Below are 17,180 nucleotides of genomic sequence, written 5' to 3'. Positions count from 1 at the left end.
CACCACACCTGGCGAAAGGCTGAAACTGCCACACAACATGACAGCCTTGGAACTCCCACGTCGAGCAAGCCCGCCCGGGTTACCGCAAGGGCTATTGCAAGAACCCCTCCCCCGTGTGCCAGGTATCCTCTCGATTCAGCGACTCGTCCCAGCCTCGGTGTCCTGTCGCAGCCGTCGTCTCATGCACCGACAACGGATTCCGCCCGCCGTCAGTCACGCCCAGATGAATGCGTGTCAGGTCCGCGTTTCATACACGTTGCTCAGAACAGCAGTGAAGATCGCACTTTCAACCCCTCACTTCCTGTCCAGGGCGGCCTTCGGGCTTTCGACCGTCAGCCGCCCCTCGCCGTCGCCACGACATATGCCTGCCCGTACTGTACACTGCGTGTACTGGACTGTATTAATCGTGCAGTATCAGTTGTAATACAGTGCCCTCTAAACAGCGCCGCAATGACACGCCCGCCAAACGCCGCGCTACTGTGCTGTGCTGTATCAATCGACACCAGGTTTTCGGTATCTCGGTGTCAATCCCCTCCTGGGGGCGCTGCTCCTCCAGGGAGCTTAGCCCAGGTCGCCGTACCGGTACGAGCCCCTCTCTGGTCGACGCAACGTCGCGCTACGCCGAATGCTCTCCATCCATACCGAGTCGTCCAGCATGTCCCGGGCCTGCGTCGGGCTCACTGCGCTCCCGCGTCGGCTGGTCTGCGCCGAGCTCGGCGCCGCGTCCTCGGGTTCATAGAGCTCAAAGCTGAAGCCCGAAGTCGTCTCTGCCTGCGCCCCGGTCGACACCGACAGCCGAGGGAGGCTCAGTGGGTGTTCGTACGGGCCCTCCCGCGGCGCCGTGTCTGCATCCAAGCTCCTCCGTGCCTGTTGCCCAGACCCGCCTTCGCCCACGCTCAGGTGCGTCCACCGCGCAACCGATCCCTCGTCGGGCTTGAAGGCTCGGCCGGCCCCATCGCCATCGCTCTCCAAGTGGCCCTCAATCTCGTCATCGTCGATAAAAATGTCTGGGATGGTCAGCTGCGGCACGCCAGACATCCGAGACGCGCGCTTCCGGTCCATATGCTTCTTGAACTGCCTCGACCAGTATCTGTGTTGCCATCGTCAGCACGTCGAAATCATCAGCCTGGGTGGTCACAGATCGTTGACTTACAATGTGTCAAAGAAGCCTTGAACGATTTTGCGTCTGATTTCCTCGTCCACGCGCTGCAGCCTTGCCCGTCGTCTGAGGAATTCCTCCAGCCTAACGACGCCTGCATTAGTTGAAATCCGCATAGCAATTTTGGTTTCAGTGTCAACTTACTTGAGACTCTTGCTGTCGTTGATGATGTTGTAATGTGCGAGAATCATGAGTACGTCCGAAAAGGCAATGCCCTTGTCCGGATCGGCCGATACAAGCACCTCGCCAAAGAAGATGTTGTATCGCCTCCTCCTCTCTCGAATCTTCTCAACATCCAAGAGGGCGAGGCGCTTGTTGAGCTTGTCCAAGTCGACCTCGTTGAACGCGCTCGTGGTGGCGATGGACATGTGCCGCGAGACCCGGGAATCGGCCCTCACATCTTCGAGAATCTGGCCCACAGAGTCCTCGGGCTGGTAAATGCGCATTTGGAAGACGCCGGACAATTCTCCCAACAGTCTCGGGAATGCTTCCTTGCTGATGAAGCCAGTGCCCGCAGGATCCACGCTCCGCCATGCCTCCTTGAACCGTCGGATCTCGTCCCTGTCAACGGCTGCCATGCCGCTCGAGCGCTGGTACACGTAGCTAAAGCTCTCGTAGATGAGAGACACGAAGAGGTTGACAAAGATGTACATGCTGAGGATGTTCCAGGCCACGAAGAGAAACCTCGCCCAAGGTTTGCTCCCGCAGTCGCTGTCGAAGAACTTGTCATCCTCCACGCAGAGCGGCGGTTCAATACCAGCATAGTCCTCCATGATCTGGTTCCAGCCCTCGCCTAGGCTCATTCGGAATAGCAGGATGAGTGCCTTGGGAACGCTGCGGAAATTGATGTTGTTCGTTTCGTTCGCCCCGAACCTCGTAAGACTGAACGCCTGCGTCATCGCGATGGCAAACACGAGAAACAGCACGAGCCATGTTGCCAACAAATTGCTGATAACCGGTAGACTGGCGGCAGCCGTCTTGAACAGCTGGTCCAATGCGTCGTTGCGTGGGATGACCAGTAGGACAATGGCGACGAGGAAGATCTTGTGTAGCTGCACGTATGTCTCGGCTCTCGTATCTGCAATCAACAGCGCCATGGTAGCCACAAAGGCCCCAAACACTGCGAATAGAGCGTAAATGTCCCAGGAGCTGCGTCGGAAGCGTGTCCAGCCCAGGCCGAGGATTCGAATGGCGATGTTGGCCACGTAAATCAGGACAAAAAGCAGGAAAACCAATTCTCGAACCCGGGTCCACCAAAGCGGTTCCGAGCTAAACTCCACGACCAAGAGCAGCAAGTGAAGCACAAGCACGACTGTGATGGCTTGGTACCACTTGCCTCGCTTCTCAATCGCTCTTTTGTGGCACCATTTCCTCCATCTCTTGCCCGAATCGTTGTACGAGCTCTTCGACGGCGATATGTGACGTAGCAGCTTGCGCAACTCTAGCCATGATCGCTGCTCGGCGGTGAGAAAGGCGACGCCTGTCTGCTCTGTGTAGTTTCTCATGAAAACCGAAATGAACAGCGTCAGGACGAAAACCGTTGCCAAAAGGTTGAAGGCGACGAAGAACAGTGCGTTCCCCTGGGAAGCGAGGTCCTGAGGTTGCAGCCCACGGCCCACTATCGCCTGTGCTGCAAAGGACACGTCCGTCCAGCCTTCCTGGCTGACGATCTGGAACAAGGTGAACAGCGAGGATCCGAAATCGTCGAAGTTGAAGTACGAGTTGGATGCCACCCGAGGTGCCAGCAACGGCCAGTCGTTGCTGAAAGGTGTGCTACTATATTCGCCAAAACAGCTTTCCAAGGCGGTGATATTGTTGCCGTCGTTGCACGATACCATCAGCCCACTGAACAGGTTCAGGCCGTAGATAGCAAACGGGATCAACAGCGAAAGCGAAATGAAAGCGGCCTGTCTAAGTCATTAGCATCACGTCCGCCCGGCAAGCATGTCAATCGTGCGCTGAGGAACCGGGGGAGGCCCTGGCACCGCAATACTTACGCCTAGAAGTTTCCACCAGCCCACGATGATGAGCGAGTGAAATGTGTCCCTGGCACTGTCACTAACGTTGAGGAGGCGCAAGGCTCGTAATGCCTTGAACGCGCCTACAGCGCGGGAAATCGCGCCATCATTGACAAGCAATGTGACCACGTTGATCCAGAGCGTTATGAGGACAATGCCGTCTATGATGCCCCAAGAGCTGCGCAGGTAGGCGTTGGGCGTCCAGATCAACCCATCGGCGATGATCTTGACAGCCGCCTCGAAAGTAAACACAACCGTGAAAGCCAGGTCGGTCCAGACATACCAGTTCCAGAGATTGTCGGGATGTCGTTCTCTGTATTCTTTCTGATACAAAGGCGTAGTCACGCAGGCCAGAACGACCATTACTACCACGACAGCGTAGACAAAGGCCGAGAAGGCATACCAAGCGATCTTATTCGGCTCCACGCCATCGAATCGCTCGAAACCTCTTGCCGGCCCGACCAATCTTTGGCAGAGATGCCTCACAGGGTTCTTTGGATGGAAGATATATAGAGAGTCGTTGTACCTCGGGTGTCGAGCGAGATACTCTCGCTGGGCTTTCCGCCGAGCAGAAGTAGCCGAAACAGCTTGGCGCGCCATCTGACGCGGATCCAGGGTATCATTTGGTCCATCGAAACGGATATTGGCGTAGAAGGGGTTGGGCTCCTTTGTGGTCATCCGGTGGACGAACCTACCCCATAACTTGGACAGGTACCCAGGCTTGACATCTGGTCCGAAAAGCGCAGTCGTGCTTCTCTGAGGCATGGACGTGCCAGGTCCGCCATGCCCGCTCTGATCCTGCAGGGGATCCGTTGGGTCATCATCCAGGAAGTCCCGAACAACGGCGTCCTTGAGAAGCATCTCCATCATGGCAGGCCCATAGTCCAGCGGATCTTTTCGCCGTCGAGACCTGCCGAGGGAGAAGATGGTAGACAATGCCAGGTTGCTCTCGGTACGGCCGAGCTCCTTTCGTTGTAGAAAAGCCTTGACTTGCTCCAGACGTTTCTCGTCCTCGGACACGTCGAAATTTTCCTGAATGACCGCAATGAACATGTTGATCAGAATGAAGAAAGACAGAATGAACCAGCCAATAAGGAACATGCTGCCAATCCAAGCTGTTTTCAAATCTGTTAGACGGGCCGTCACAGAATAAAGGATCTCGGTCCAGTTCTCACTGGACAGGATCTGATACATGCCAAGAAAGGAGTTGTAAATAGTAAAGAACGAGATACGTTGGAGTTCGCCGCTGTCGTCGTGCATTGAAAGCTCGCCACGGAACAGCTGCGAGGCCAGAATGGCCACCAGGAACGTCATCAGGAAGACGAAAAGCATGAGGTTGGCAATACCGGCCGCGTTGCCCAAGACCAGGAGAATCAACTTCCTGGTGACCGGAATTGCCAGCACAATCCTGTAGGCTCGGACAATTTGGAAAACGCTGAGCCAGGAATACGCGCGGGAATGGCGGATTGGTGGTATCAGGATGATGGTTGTCACGACTGCCAAACCCAAATCGAACATGTTTCGCCAGCTCCGATGGAACCTCTTCCAGTTGGCAATGAAGCGAATGACTATTTCGATGTCGAGCAGGATGGTGGCGATGACCTCCGCAACGTTGATAAAGTTTTCGCGGGAGCGCGACATTGAGGCGCTGCGGAATGCCTGGCAGATCAAGGCGAATGTGATGATGATGACCCAAACCGGAGACGTCTTGTCATATAATCGCTGCATCGCCGAGGGTCGTCGTAAGCGCTCTTCTGGCGCCTCATGTATGAAGGGTTCGGGATCAGCCGTGAAGGCACTCGACTTGCTCTCTTCGCGTATGACTTGGAATGAAGATGTAATGACGGCAATGAGCAAGTTCGTCAACCATAGGAGCATAATCATGATGCCAGCCCCAAAGAAGAGGGCAGCTAAGACATAGTCCGATCCCATCGTGTTGTACATGAGATCTGAGAAGGTATTTGCGCTCATGATGACGAAAACGAGTTCAAGCGAGTGCAAGATGTTGTCAAAACTGACTGTGTTGTTGAAGGGGTTATGTTGAGCAAGGCAGATGGACCCTTTTGGACATATGAACCCTTTCCCCTCACGGGTCCCATTGACGAGATTGTCAAGGGAGCCAGGGTTGTCGAATTGGACCCAAGGCATGGTGTGCCCAGTCTCGTTGCTCAAGTAGCCACCGCAAAACTCTCCCGCGTTTGTATAAGAGGCGCTGAGGTTCTTCGGGTCCTGCGGATCAAGCCAGACGCACTGACGGCTGAAGCTAGACTTGAAGCTCTGTACACCGATGATGGCGAATAGAAGCCAGAAGAAACCAATGAGAAAGGCGACGCGAACTAGGAGCGGCGCGGCCTTCTTCAAACTTCTCAGTATGATCTGCGGTACAAGTCAGCATTCGCCCTTTCTTGACTATTCTGAAGCACGAAAGGTTACTCACAGCCGTCCCGTGAGTGAGAGAGAGCAGTCTCAAGATGCGCAGGCAGCTAAGCATTTTGAATACGTAAAGGTGGTAGCGATGTTCAAGACCGGTTATGCCCAGGGCAAAGGCAATCCAGTAAGACGTGACGGCCACGAAATCTAGGCGATTAAAACCGTGACGCAGGAAAGCTCGCCGTGCGAGCTGAAAACGCTGTTGTTCTTCCAAGGTTTCTGGCAATGCTTGCTGGCCTTGCATGATTGTTGTAAACGAGCGAGCAAAGGCCGACGGTTGGGGCCCTATTTGACGAGCACCCTTGACGGATTTGCGTCGCTCAGGTTGGAAAAGGGTTCTGTACTTGTCCATTATGGCCGCGCGGACTCCCCGCTTCCTATCAATGCTGCTGTATTCGGGGGCGTTCATGACGAAACCGGAGACAATAATACGGACAAGTAACTCCACGGTGAATACCACGAAGAGCCCGAGCATGACCCAGTCGATCGCCTTGCTTCCCCATCTCTCGGGACGTCCATTTCCTTCTGAGAATACACTCGGCGCAGCTTCGACAGTAAGCAGGACGGTTTGCAGAACAATCAGGAGAAGTATGAGCGGCTCCGTGTAGGGATTGACTAAGACGTCGCAAAGAAAAAGTCTGACGCGACTCTCTGGCGAAAAGAATCCGAGGGTGTGTCCTTTGAGGGGGTTTGCAGGTGGTACTCGAGGCCGCGGAGGCTCGTCCACGCGATCAACGCTGGGGGCTTTCTCGGCAGGGGCATCTGCGTTCTGCGGGCGGTACGAGGTGTCGACGAACATGGAGACTGAGGGGCTCCGCTCGCGGTCGTACTGAGAAGTCCGCGGAGACCGGGATCGATGTCGAGATGTACGTTGATCGGCGACTTCGCTCTCTCCGCTAATGTTGACTACCCGCTGGGACATGGCCCGTACCATGGAACCGGCTTTGGCCAGAGCACCTGCTGTCGACGGTGAACGAGAAATTCGATATTCGTTTGGGTTCAATGACGCGCCGTAGCTGCGATGTCTTGTTGACCCATGGCCCGGATCCAGCCCGTGCATTGAAGCCGTCGCATTACGCCCCCTAGCTGGGCCGCCATCCCGTCCTGATGCAGTCTGAAAACTGTCCCGGGCCTGAGAGCCGTCATGGATCATGGCAATGGAGCCCGATATTGGTTGTGCCCCGGCCGTTAAGGGAACTCTGTCCGAGTCTGCGTAGTCTTGGTTTGGCATCTCCTCCGCGTATTGCGGCATGGGCTCGTCGAATGCATCGACAGAGGCTGTGTCGAAGCGTGCCTCGAGGTCGGCGGATTGACTAACAATTGGTGGCAGAGCCGACTGCAGAGCCGTAGGGTCTATCGGAGACCCGGGGCTCGCGTCGTCATCGGATGCGTTGTATGGAGGATGCCAGTACGCGCTGTCCGGCGTCTCGTTGTCGGGGTACCTCGCAGCATCGCGCCCATGCTGCTCGCCCGGGGTCGCAGGCGATAATAGATTCTGTAGAGGAATTGACAGTCGGCGTCGGCCTTGGCTGCTTCCTGTAGGATCCGACGACATTTGTGCGCGGCAAACGACTCGAGGGACACGAGGCGAGGCGGAGGGTCAAGGAGCGGCGTGTCCAAGCAGATCGGAATTGGCGCAGCTTCACCAGTGAAGTTGCTGGCCGTCGCGCGTAGCAGGGCGGGCAGGCACCATCATCAAGTCCTCTGCCGGCGGCGGGCGCGCGAGTCTGAGACGAAGGAATGCTTTAGGAAGCTGCCGTCTGTTGAATGGAAGCTTGGTGCCCTGAACGAATGGCGGTTGGAAGCGGAGCTGACAAGACGGAGGAGCAAGGACACGCTTGTGAAGCGCCCCTGCAACAAGTTACAGATCAGTGGACACATGTGCCAAGCTGACCGGGACTTGCGACACGGGTGCGATACAGTGTAGCGACTTATTCATACAGTATACATGCATCGGGTCGCTGCACTCGGGTGCCAGAGAATCCACGGCAAGGCGTGTTCTAAGAGATAGCAGTTGCCTTCGTGTTATTACAGAGGTATAGTAGGTCTATAAAAGTTTTAATAAAGCATGTTAAGGAAAATATATAATATCTTATAATATAATATAATAAAATAAAACCTCTTTTTTAAGCTTTATTACTATATTAAAATAAATCTAATTATATTTAAATTAAATATAGCTTTTATAAAGTTATTATAATAATATAGTTAATTATAAAGAATCTTATATATTAAAGAGAATTATATTACTAACTTTATTTAATAAGCTTATTTTTAATATATTTTTTAAATTCTTAATTTTATAAAGCTTAGCTTATATATAATAAGGCTAAAGATATATTTATCCTATCTTTATAAAATATTATTTTATATTTATTTAAATATTTAACTTATAAGTATATTAAGTATTAATATTATAAATTATTACTTAGTTCTTATATAATAAATAATAATTAAGTACTTAACTTTAAGTAAAAAAAGAGACTTAATTAATTATATAAAATTAAAGTCTTAAATATATAATATTTAATAATTATACTATATAAAGTACTTTAAAAACTTATATAATATATTATTAATAAGGCTTATAATAACTTTAATAAGTACTTTACTCTAAATAGTGCTAGACTCTATTTCTTATACCCCTAGCATATAGTATACTATTAGGTAACCTAGTAATTACCTTAAGACTTTAGGTACGTAAGGAAGCACTGAGGTACCTGCGCCCGCTGCAACACTAGCATGAAATACATCGGTCCCTCGATGCGGCAGCCGATGTGACCCAGGAGATGCGAACTTCGGCCCCACTGACGCGACGGCGCCACTGCCAGCAACTCTTTCGAGACGTGACGCACCTGGCGCCCTCCCACACTTCCCGGCTCCAACATCATATCCCATCTTCCTGGCGTTCCAGCAAAAGCGATCCCGCACGTCACCACGCGCGCACGCGCTCGCACGCACGACTTATCAACACAAGCTAGGTCAGCGCATTATCCTTGCCGTATTCCGTTCATCTCGATTCTACCGGTCGCATCATGCCGTCACGGAAACGGTCCCTGCAGTCCGTTGACGGCGATGCTGGCGACACGGATCACCCTGCGGGTGCCGAGCTTCTCGATCGGATCCGTAATATGTGGCAGTTTGCAAACGTCTGCCAATGGATCTACATTTTTGGAAAGGTTGCAAAGATCGACGATTCGGTCGATGTAGAGGTTCGCATAACCCCTCGCGGGCTCTGCTTGCAGCCTCCCGGGAGCCTCCCTGGCTGATGTCCTGCTGCAGGAAATGGAAGCAGAATGCCTAAAGCCGCAGTCAACACTTCTCGCAGATGTCGCACTATCCATCTTGAAGTTGGTCTCGTCGCACCGCGGCCTGACGTACGTCTACCCTCGGCTCGCGTTTGGCGCGCGTGTTAACTGACTTGACCAGGCACGATATCTTCAACGACCAGATGCGCAAGCAATACCTGGCTAAATCCCCCGACAGCAACCCCTTTGGAGATGAGGACGCTCCTCGAAACTTTGCCGATCTCGATGTTTTCACAAAGGTAGAGCTCGTCCTGGTCATCGGGTTGACTGAAAGTGTTGACACCGAATGTGAACAGATCAAGGTCTTGCAGCAGCTGACGCAGTGGGCAATGATTCACCCCGAACGGCTGCGCGACAAAATGGAGGAACAGAAGGATACGGAGCAAGCAGGCTGGGTAAGGCGCACAGCCGTGAAGTAGGTGCATAGGCTGACTCCGAACAGAGAATTGAGCCCTACGGCTGGGATCGGGACGATCGAACATACTTCGTCCTGGACGACAATCGCATCTACCGCATGACTGAGCCACCTCCCGTGCTACCCCGACCCAAGGCGAAGAAGAGCAAGATTTACCGAGCCGGCCGCCGATCGAGCAAACGACAACGCATCAGCTCCCCGCAAGCAGCAGAGTCCACACCGGAAGGAGAGGCGGGAGCAGAGCCCTCTGATGACAGTTTAGGCGGAAACATTTGGGAATGCGTCGCTGTCACCCTCCAAGAGGTGCGAGCATTTCTGGAGAGCCTAGGCAAGACTCGCGACGAGAACGAACGGATCCTTCGGCGGCAGCTTCAACTGCATCTGGTACCCATTCTGGAGAAGCAGGAAGAGGCTCAGAAGCGGAAACACCTCCAGAGAGAACGGGAGCTGCTCAATCTTGCAAAGATGGCCAACGCAAAGAGGTCCAGCCGGATTGCCGGCAAGGCAGAACGACAAAGACAAGAGGAGCATGAAAGGGAAGAAGAGCAGCAGAGGCGAGAGGTCGAGGCGGCCAGAAGACGTGAAGAGCGGGAACGTCAGAAAATGGAAAAAGAACGAGACTTCAGAATGTTCTCGCGCCAACGTCGCCTGCAAGAGCGCGAAGCACGTCGTCTGCAACACGAGGAAGAGCTGGCACAGCTCTCGGAAGACAGCAGGAACACAACCACGGCACCGGGTCGGACGTCGGAGCGACGCCTCCTGGTAGAAATCGAGAAGAGCAAGCAAGCCCTCCGAGAGCTGGAGGAGGAGGAGGAGGCCTGGGTCTTCGACTGCGTTTGCGGCCTCTACGGCCAAGTTGACGACGGCACGCATAGCGTTGCCTGCGAGAGGTGCAATGTGTGGCAGCACAGCAAATGTCTGGGCATCAGCGAAGACGACGCTGATCGCGCTGAATTTCACTTTGTCTGCAGCCCCTGCAAACGTCGGGACGAGGCTGCGAAAGCAGCGCCTCGGGGCGTCATCAAGCTCAAACTTCATCCGTCCGCCAGCGGCAGCACCGGTATCGCGCGATCAGCTGAGGAACCCGCACAGGATGCACCGGCTCCAAAGGCTCCGGCGGTGAACGCAAATTCTCCCAGTGGAGAGGCTCAGTCCATCGGCTCACGGGATCTCACGTCGCCGCTCCAGGGGCAGCCGTCACCTCTTCCGTCGAGCGCCGCGGCACATGTCAAGCCGGCGGCTCCTGTGGCGCCTCTTACGACACCAACACTTTACGACGGTGGCCAAGAACAAACGTCTGTTTCGGCTGTCTATGTTCTGCCGTTGAAACAAGAATGGGCTCCCGAGCATCCCAAAGCCACCAAGACTGCCCCCGCTCCTTCTGCCATTGGCTCAAGGGCATCGCCTCCTCGAGAGCGGAATGGCATCGCTAGGGCGAGCAATGGAGACATAAAGCCCGAACCTGCCGCCGGACCGACTGATTCGGCCAGGAAGCCGGAGCCGATACTCCTCGGCAGCAGCACAGGCCCGAACCGTAGTCCTTCTGCTGTTACCAACGCCGTTGTCGAAACTAAAGCAACTGGCCATTCGATCCCGGCCCTGTCCGTAGGGCAGCAACCAGAGGGCATGATCAGCCTAGTCGCCGAACCCGCCGGTCCTGCCATTCAACCAAACGAAGAAGATGGTAATGTGGAAAACGCTCCGCGGGCGTCCAGTCCTTGGATTCTCGGAGAAGATCCTGTCCAACAACGGTGGGCGAATAAGCTTGCACAAGGGGGATCGCAGTAACCATGGATACGCGCTTGTATTGTATCAACCAGGCTCAGCTTGCGAATGTATCACGATGGCTATACATAGGAGACTTGTGGCGAGAGTGACTTGCCCGGAGGGCCGACGCGTCTATCGATCGATGCCATTGTCAACACTCTAGCGCATGGCTTGGGCCGCATTTGGTCGCATCATACTCCGTACAGTCGCATCAGTCCCAGGGAGTTCAGTCGGTATTGCGAAGCGCCTCGTACGTACCTTTGAGCAGTCGGCTCTTTTGCTCTCGATCGTTTGTCCACAGGTCTGAGGTTGCGAACGTGAAGCTGGACTGTCTCGCCACGGATGGGGCCTTGTTTGTACTGTTGCACAACGCCAAACAATGCGCATTCATGGCACAACGTGCTCACGCCGCGACGTTCTTTAGTCATCGCCTCTCGCCGGAGAAACTCAAAGGCAGGTGGACGTTGCCTCGCTGGATTTCAGCATGGCGCCGGCTTATTCCGACAAAGACACAAGTGGCCTACGCCATGTCCATTGTCGTGGATTGGGACTGGCGCAAGCACGGCACGACGGCGCCGGCTATGCGCGAAGACAGCCTTGTTCCCTTCACGATCTCCGCTCCCAACTTGACCAAGGGCCCAGGCTAATGCCCCGCGTCGGCACTCAAAGGACAGGGGGGCACTTCTTGTATCAGAGTGCAACAAGGCGTGCCTGGACGTGTCTTTGAGGACAGCCAAACACTGACAAGTACAGTGTGGGCATGGCCAGTGCTCGTGGGCCAACATTCCAGCTGCAGCAGTGTGTTTGGTCAGGTTGCGTGGACATCGCCGGTCGGCCGGCTCCCTTGTTGTCTGCCAACAAGGCGGGTCACGAAGGCGCCGCATGATGGCACCTGTCCTGGCGCAAAGGCCCATAGTCGCGACTGCGTGCTCCTTTACGGTCTGTTTGCTAAGGCGAGGCGCATGTCGAAAGACCCCTTTGAAGCCGGATTCGGCATCGCTTGTGCTGCGGCCTTGCGCATCGTGCCCACGCTGCAGAGGAGCATCACGAAGGATTGAAGGTCAGGGCTGACGATGCCCAGATACGCAAATAGACTGAGCAATGGTCACAATGGGCTTTGCCTGAGCCATGGACGGCAATGGCATAAGACCCCAGCTCCCCGTGTTCTCTGCTCCAGTGGAAACATGCTGGCAGAGATATCGTCTTCAGTGTTGGCGACCGCCCAAACCTGGTTTGTCCCGCAAGCGAGCAAGCATCGATCCGACGGGAGAAAGCCTGGGGCTACCTTCAGCTAATCGGTTCCAACCACGATCCTTCACCAGTCTTGCGCTCCCTCCAGTCCTTGTAGACGCTGCCAAGCTCTCGAGGCCGCCACCGCCGTTGAGCGCCCATCAAAGCAAGGCAGAAGCCAGGTATTACCACTTTTCGGCCCTGCTATGGGACTCCGCCCGCCATCCCCTGCCCCCTCGATTGACGGCTTGGCGCAACTGCGGCAATACATTGATACTGGCGCCGCTACGCTGTTCATAGAACCCAACGGGCTGGATACCGGGGTTGCTCAGGCCAATGCGGAGGACCCCTCGAGGTACCGAGCGCCGAATAATGCTGGGCGCATGGCGTCGTACAACGGATTCGAAAAGGGTGCCGAGACCCTGGCCACGATGGGTTACTCGCACGACAACGGGTGGGCGCTCCATCTTGGCAATCAGGGGCAGGACGGCCAGACGAGCCTGCCCTCATCGAATCACTACGCTGCTGGCGCGCCTTTCGGGGCTGCGCTGGGGGATTCAGATCAGTACAACCTGGTAGGGCTTGTCTCCAAACGACGGCTCTCAAGTCTGTTGACAGTTAAGCAGGACAAAGTACCCTTCACTCCAGAGAGCTCGCCACCCGTCGGGGACTGCGGCACGACGCGAACGGGTGTTGGTCTGTCGAAGCGTTTACGGGCAGTCCCAGACGCTACTCGTGCTCGACGGCCGCGGGCGGCCAGCAGGAGACGAAACCAGGCCGGGGCCGCGAGAAAATCATTCTTCCTCAGACAGCCGCTGAGCGAGATATCTGCCGAGTCCGGTGACGCTCTCGTCTTCGACGTCGATAGCTTTGTGCACCGGCCCCCGGAAGTTCGAAAGCAGGAGCAGAAGAAGCAGGGCAAGGTGAAGCGTCCGCTCAACGACTTTGTGCTCTACCGCAAGGCGTATAGTGCGGTGGCGAAAGCAAGAGTGCTCTCCGAGGAGAACAAGAACAACCAACAGCTTGTTTCTCAGATCTGCGGGGAGTCGTGGGGCATGGAGACTGCTGCCATCAAGGCCACGTTCAAGAGATTGGCCAACGTGGAACGAACTAAACATTTCCAGGCCTTTCCAGACTACAAATATGCGCCCAAGTTGGTCAAGAAGGGCAAAGGCGAGACCTCGACGAAGGATGCTGCGACCACGGACCAGATCGTCGCCTCTAGCCATCACGGTTCGATGGCGATGCCGTCAGCCCAGATGCTCCATCCACCAAACCACGTAGCGTACATGCCGGCAGCGAACACAATGGCCATGGGCCGGCTGCCAGAGTACGCGCCGGTGGGGCCCTATTGGTACCAACCCGGAGGGCAACAACTTGTTGCATTATATGGCGTTGGACAAACGGGCTACCCCGATGGCCAAGACAGGCTCGAACACGAAGACGCACGGGCGAGGGGGGAAGCGCCGCCGCAGCCGACCAGCTACGAGCTGCAACCATCGCTACAGGGGATACCCGCTCAACCGCTGCCGGATCTCTGCATTGACCCATCTCTCCTCCCGCGCGCAGGCGAGCCCGCCTACCAGTATGTGGACCCCGGAGAGTGCGTGTTGGCGGCGGCGGCGGCTGGACCAGCGCTGGACCCAGAGCTCGGCGACAACTTCATGACGGCAATGCCCGATCTCGACGTCGACGGCGCCCACAATGCTTATCTGCGGGGGACCCAAGGCGACTGGGAGGTCGAGTTCCTTGATGAGGGCAGTCACTTCAACGACTGGATGGCACAAGAAGAACACGCCAACTTGCAGCCATGAGGGCGATGTGATGAAGTGCCGGATAGATGGGACGCCGGGTTCGAGGGCGAAGCTTCGTGCTGGCTCGCGATTTGCGATCCTCTTGCGCGCGCATTGAACCAGGAGCACTCACTTTTGAGGCAGTGTAACTGTAGGGGCGAATAACGCTATTATTAGACGGTGTGAAGGCACCACACAACAAGCAATTGTAATTGTACAGTATGGAAGTCAGCCCGCGTTGTCATTGTGCAGGGGCCCAGGTGCGAGTGTGTGAGCGACTGAGCCGCAGCTTGGGCGACGTGATGTGCAGGGGGTCGGGAGTGAAGGGAGGGAAGGGGGGGGGAGAGCCACTCATCCTGGCTTAGTCATTGGACAGACTGCATCAAGCAGCAAACAGCAAAAGTGACCTACGACGCAACATACGCAGCCAGAACAACGATCCCTTCGCCCCCAGCGCGAGCTCTCCAGCTGCTACCAAACGCCACCACGTCGCGCGACTGGACACTTCCCCCCAACGCCGAGCCGATCTCAATCGTGCGCTCAACATGACTTGGACATCTCGCGCAGTGACCCTCGCGGGGCTTGTCTTCCTTGCTCATTCGTGCGCCTCCCTCAATCATTTAGATCGGCGTACGAGGTCCTCAGACTAACGAGCTTCCCCCAGATGCTACTCTGCGCAGGAGCATTTCGCCCTATCCTCGGCACTGGCGAAGCGAGCCGCGTCACAGCACCCCGGAGCCTCGCTTCCCATAGATATTCGTATAGAAGCTATCGTGGCGACATTGGTCATCTGCCTCGGCCTGGTCCTGGGATCTCAGACTCTGCGCCCTGTCCAATGGAACGTATGGGCTGGCAAGATTGAGCGCGAAGGCGCGGCCGGCTTCCTCGAAGGCTCCGGGGAGGTGGAGCGGGACTATCGGGGCAGTCCATTTGGTGTCCTTGAAAGCCGGCCTGGCTTTATCGACATTCGAAAGCAACGACGCGAATTCGCCGAGTGGGCCAAGGGCAACAACAAGGGTTGAAGTGATGGATTTCCTGGCCAGAAGTAATACGACACACCGTGCATGCGTACGACACCATATCTCAAGCTTGATACATCTTGTCAACACCCGTGTCGACCCTGTCACAATGCTCCTCGTGGTGCCAGGCCCTCCGTGAGCATGGAAGAAGCCTTTAGCCACTCAGATACCGACTCTTGCAAGAGGCATGCCTCAATCTGCCGCCTTGACCCAACGTGTACTGTTCGACAAGCTTAGTGTGTGAAAGTCCAAGCTCCTGACAACGGAGCGTATGTTGCGCTCAGGAGGAGCTTGCGAATCCGGGGGCGTGTGTAGGTATCCCATCTTGGCGAAACGTGAAGCAGGCGACTTGTGCAACTGAACGAGGCACGCGATCGTACTTACCTTATACTAGGTACTTTTCTAGGTACCCAGCAATAATAAGGTACGGGGTCACTTGCTAGCTAACTTTCTGAGCGTACGTCAGTTTTCAAGTGCCGAAGACATGTAATGCCAGTTTTTGTTGCGTCGTAAATACTCACCTGGTACCTTCTCGTTCTAGCCCAAGAGAGGTACCGTGGCTGGAGAATGCTAAGGTGAACTACCTCCAAAGACCGTGCTCCCGTGAAAGTTGAAAGGAAGGCGACAGCTTCGTGGTTCCTGCCTCGACCACGGTACTACTCTGCCATGGATCTTGATGCAAGGTTTTCTGCCGAACCAATGTAACACCCACACCAATTTCCGTCTTTACAGCTCCGCATTACCACCAGTCTTTTTCAACGTCTCGAGGAGGCAGCTAGGGAACCATCGCCATGACACGTGGAGCAAGCAGAACACGCTCGCGCCGGTCCAGCAACCGCCCGTCTTCTTCTACTATCAGTACATATCGAGCCCCCAGGCAATTTGTCTCTCGCTCTTCGAGGCGTGGCGCTGCGTCGGGACCCATCTCGACGCCTACAATTTCACAGCGGCAGGACGCGATCGCGAATAGGAGTTCAGAGCAGGTGTTCGGCGGACGAGAGGCTCGCCATACGAGCTCCGCGTTCTGGCAAAGTCATGACCAGGCCTGCAGTTCCCCCACTGTGGCCGACTCAATCTCTCTCGCCGTAGACGAGGATTGCGACTCTCTGCAGGAAGAGGTAATCATGGCCATTGATCTCAGAGATGGGGCAACCATGGGATGCGCGTACTTTGCTACAGCAGACGGCCTTCTTTTTCTCTCAGAGGACATCCCGGCCGCCGACACATCTACGGCGGAGCAGTTCGTTTTTCATTGTCAGCCAACAACTCTTCTTGTGTCTGCCAGGGCGCCAGAACATCTCCTTGTATCCCTAGAAAAGCTAGCAGCACCAGACAACGTGGAAGGTCTGTTCTTTCCGCAAGCTGGCCGGGCTCCTCATTACTGACTGTTTTCGGCAAGAGCTGCGACACTTCATACTCCGTGCGATGCCATCGTCCGAGTTTTCTCCCGTCACGGCCAGAGATATGCTTGTCGCCCTGCAGACAAGCTCCTCTCCGGAACCGTCTGCTATATACTCTCAGCCTGGTAGCGGTCTTCTCTCCGGGGAAATGCTTGAAGTGATGGGCGCCGATCATCCTCAGGAATCCGTAATCATGCGATCGCTGCGTTTGAGTTCGTACATCGACCTTGACAGTGTCTCGTCGGTACGTTACTTCCTGTCAACTCAGCTCCGCTGTTGGTCTCACATCGTTCTAGCTCACCTGTGCTGGGACCGTTCTAGCTGAGCTTCAACGGCGGAGAGCGTCATGCTTCTGCTCCAGCGGAGAGAATCTGGGGGCAGTATTTCAGGTAAGATCTGTCAAGATGTTCTCTTTGGCTGAGAATGTCTCCATCAATGCGGACACTTTCCGCGCTCTGCAGATCATTCAGTCTGAGACCCACCCGAACAGCCAAAGCCTGGGTACGGATCCAAATGGAAGCGGTGCGAAGGAGAATCTATCGATATATGGCCTGTTACACTATCTAGCGTCAAGCCCGCAAGGACGCCGGCGTCTGAGGCAGCTGATGCTTCGTCCGACAAGGGATATCAAGACCATAACG

The 17,180-nt window shown here is 55.2% G+C and overlaps 4 protein-coding genes across 4 annotated transcripts; 3 read left to right on the top strand and 1 right to left on the bottom strand.

The window, feature by feature from the left end:
• Positions 1-561: 561 nt before the first annotated feature.
• PLICBS_006914 (calcium channel protein) lies at positions 562-7,162 on the bottom strand (the record flags this gene model as incomplete). The annotated part of the gene is made up of 6 exons (XM_018320298.2): positions 562-1,090; positions 1,154-1,243; positions 1,304-3,066; positions 3,157-4,292; positions 4,353-5,553; positions 5,615-7,162. The coding sequence occupies 6 exons, from the start codon at positions 7,160-7,162 to the stop codon at positions 562-564; spliced, it is 6,267 nt and encodes a 2,088-aa protein (XP_018180195.2).
• Positions 7,163-8,642: 1,480 nt separating this feature from the next.
• On the top strand, positions 8,643-11,118 carry PLICBS_006913 (uncharacterized protein; the record flags this gene model as incomplete). The annotated part of the gene is made up of 5 exons (XM_018320297.2): positions 8,643-8,819; positions 8,890-8,984; positions 9,037-9,154; positions 9,212-9,310; positions 9,358-11,118. 5 exons carry the CDS (start codon positions 8,643-8,645, stop codon positions 11,116-11,118), a joined length of 2,250 nt encoding a protein of 749 aa, XP_018180194.2.
• Positions 11,119-12,533: 1,415 nt separating this feature from the next.
• On the top strand, positions 12,534-14,141 carry PLICBS_006912 (uncharacterized protein; the record flags this gene model as incomplete). The annotated part of the gene is made up of 1 exon (XM_065601085.1): positions 12,534-14,141. One exon carries the CDS (start codon positions 12,534-12,536, stop codon positions 14,139-14,141), a length of 1,608 nt encoding a protein of 535 aa, XP_065457157.1.
• A 524-nt stretch (positions 14,142-14,665) lies between these two features.
• On the top strand, positions 14,666-15,142 carry PLICBS_006911 (uncharacterized protein; the record flags this gene model as incomplete). The annotated part of the gene is made up of 2 exons (XM_018320295.1): positions 14,666-14,721; positions 14,785-15,142. The coding sequence occupies 2 exons, from the start codon at positions 14,666-14,668 to the stop codon at positions 15,140-15,142; spliced, it is 414 nt and encodes a 137-aa protein (XP_018180192.1).
• Between the last annotated feature and the right edge of the window lie 2,038 nt (positions 15,143-17,180).

The sequence above is a fragment of the Purpureocillium lilacinum genome (genome assembly GCF_023168085.1).
Source record: "Purpureocillium lilacinum CBS 284.36 DNA, scaffold_5, whole genome shotgun sequence".
Taxonomy (NCBI): Eukaryota; Fungi; Ascomycota; class Sordariomycetes; order Hypocreales; family Ophiocordycipitaceae; genus Purpureocillium; species Purpureocillium lilacinum.
The sequence above is the reverse complement of the archived record's forward strand: the minus strand, read 5'-3'. Positions and strand labels throughout refer to the sequence as shown.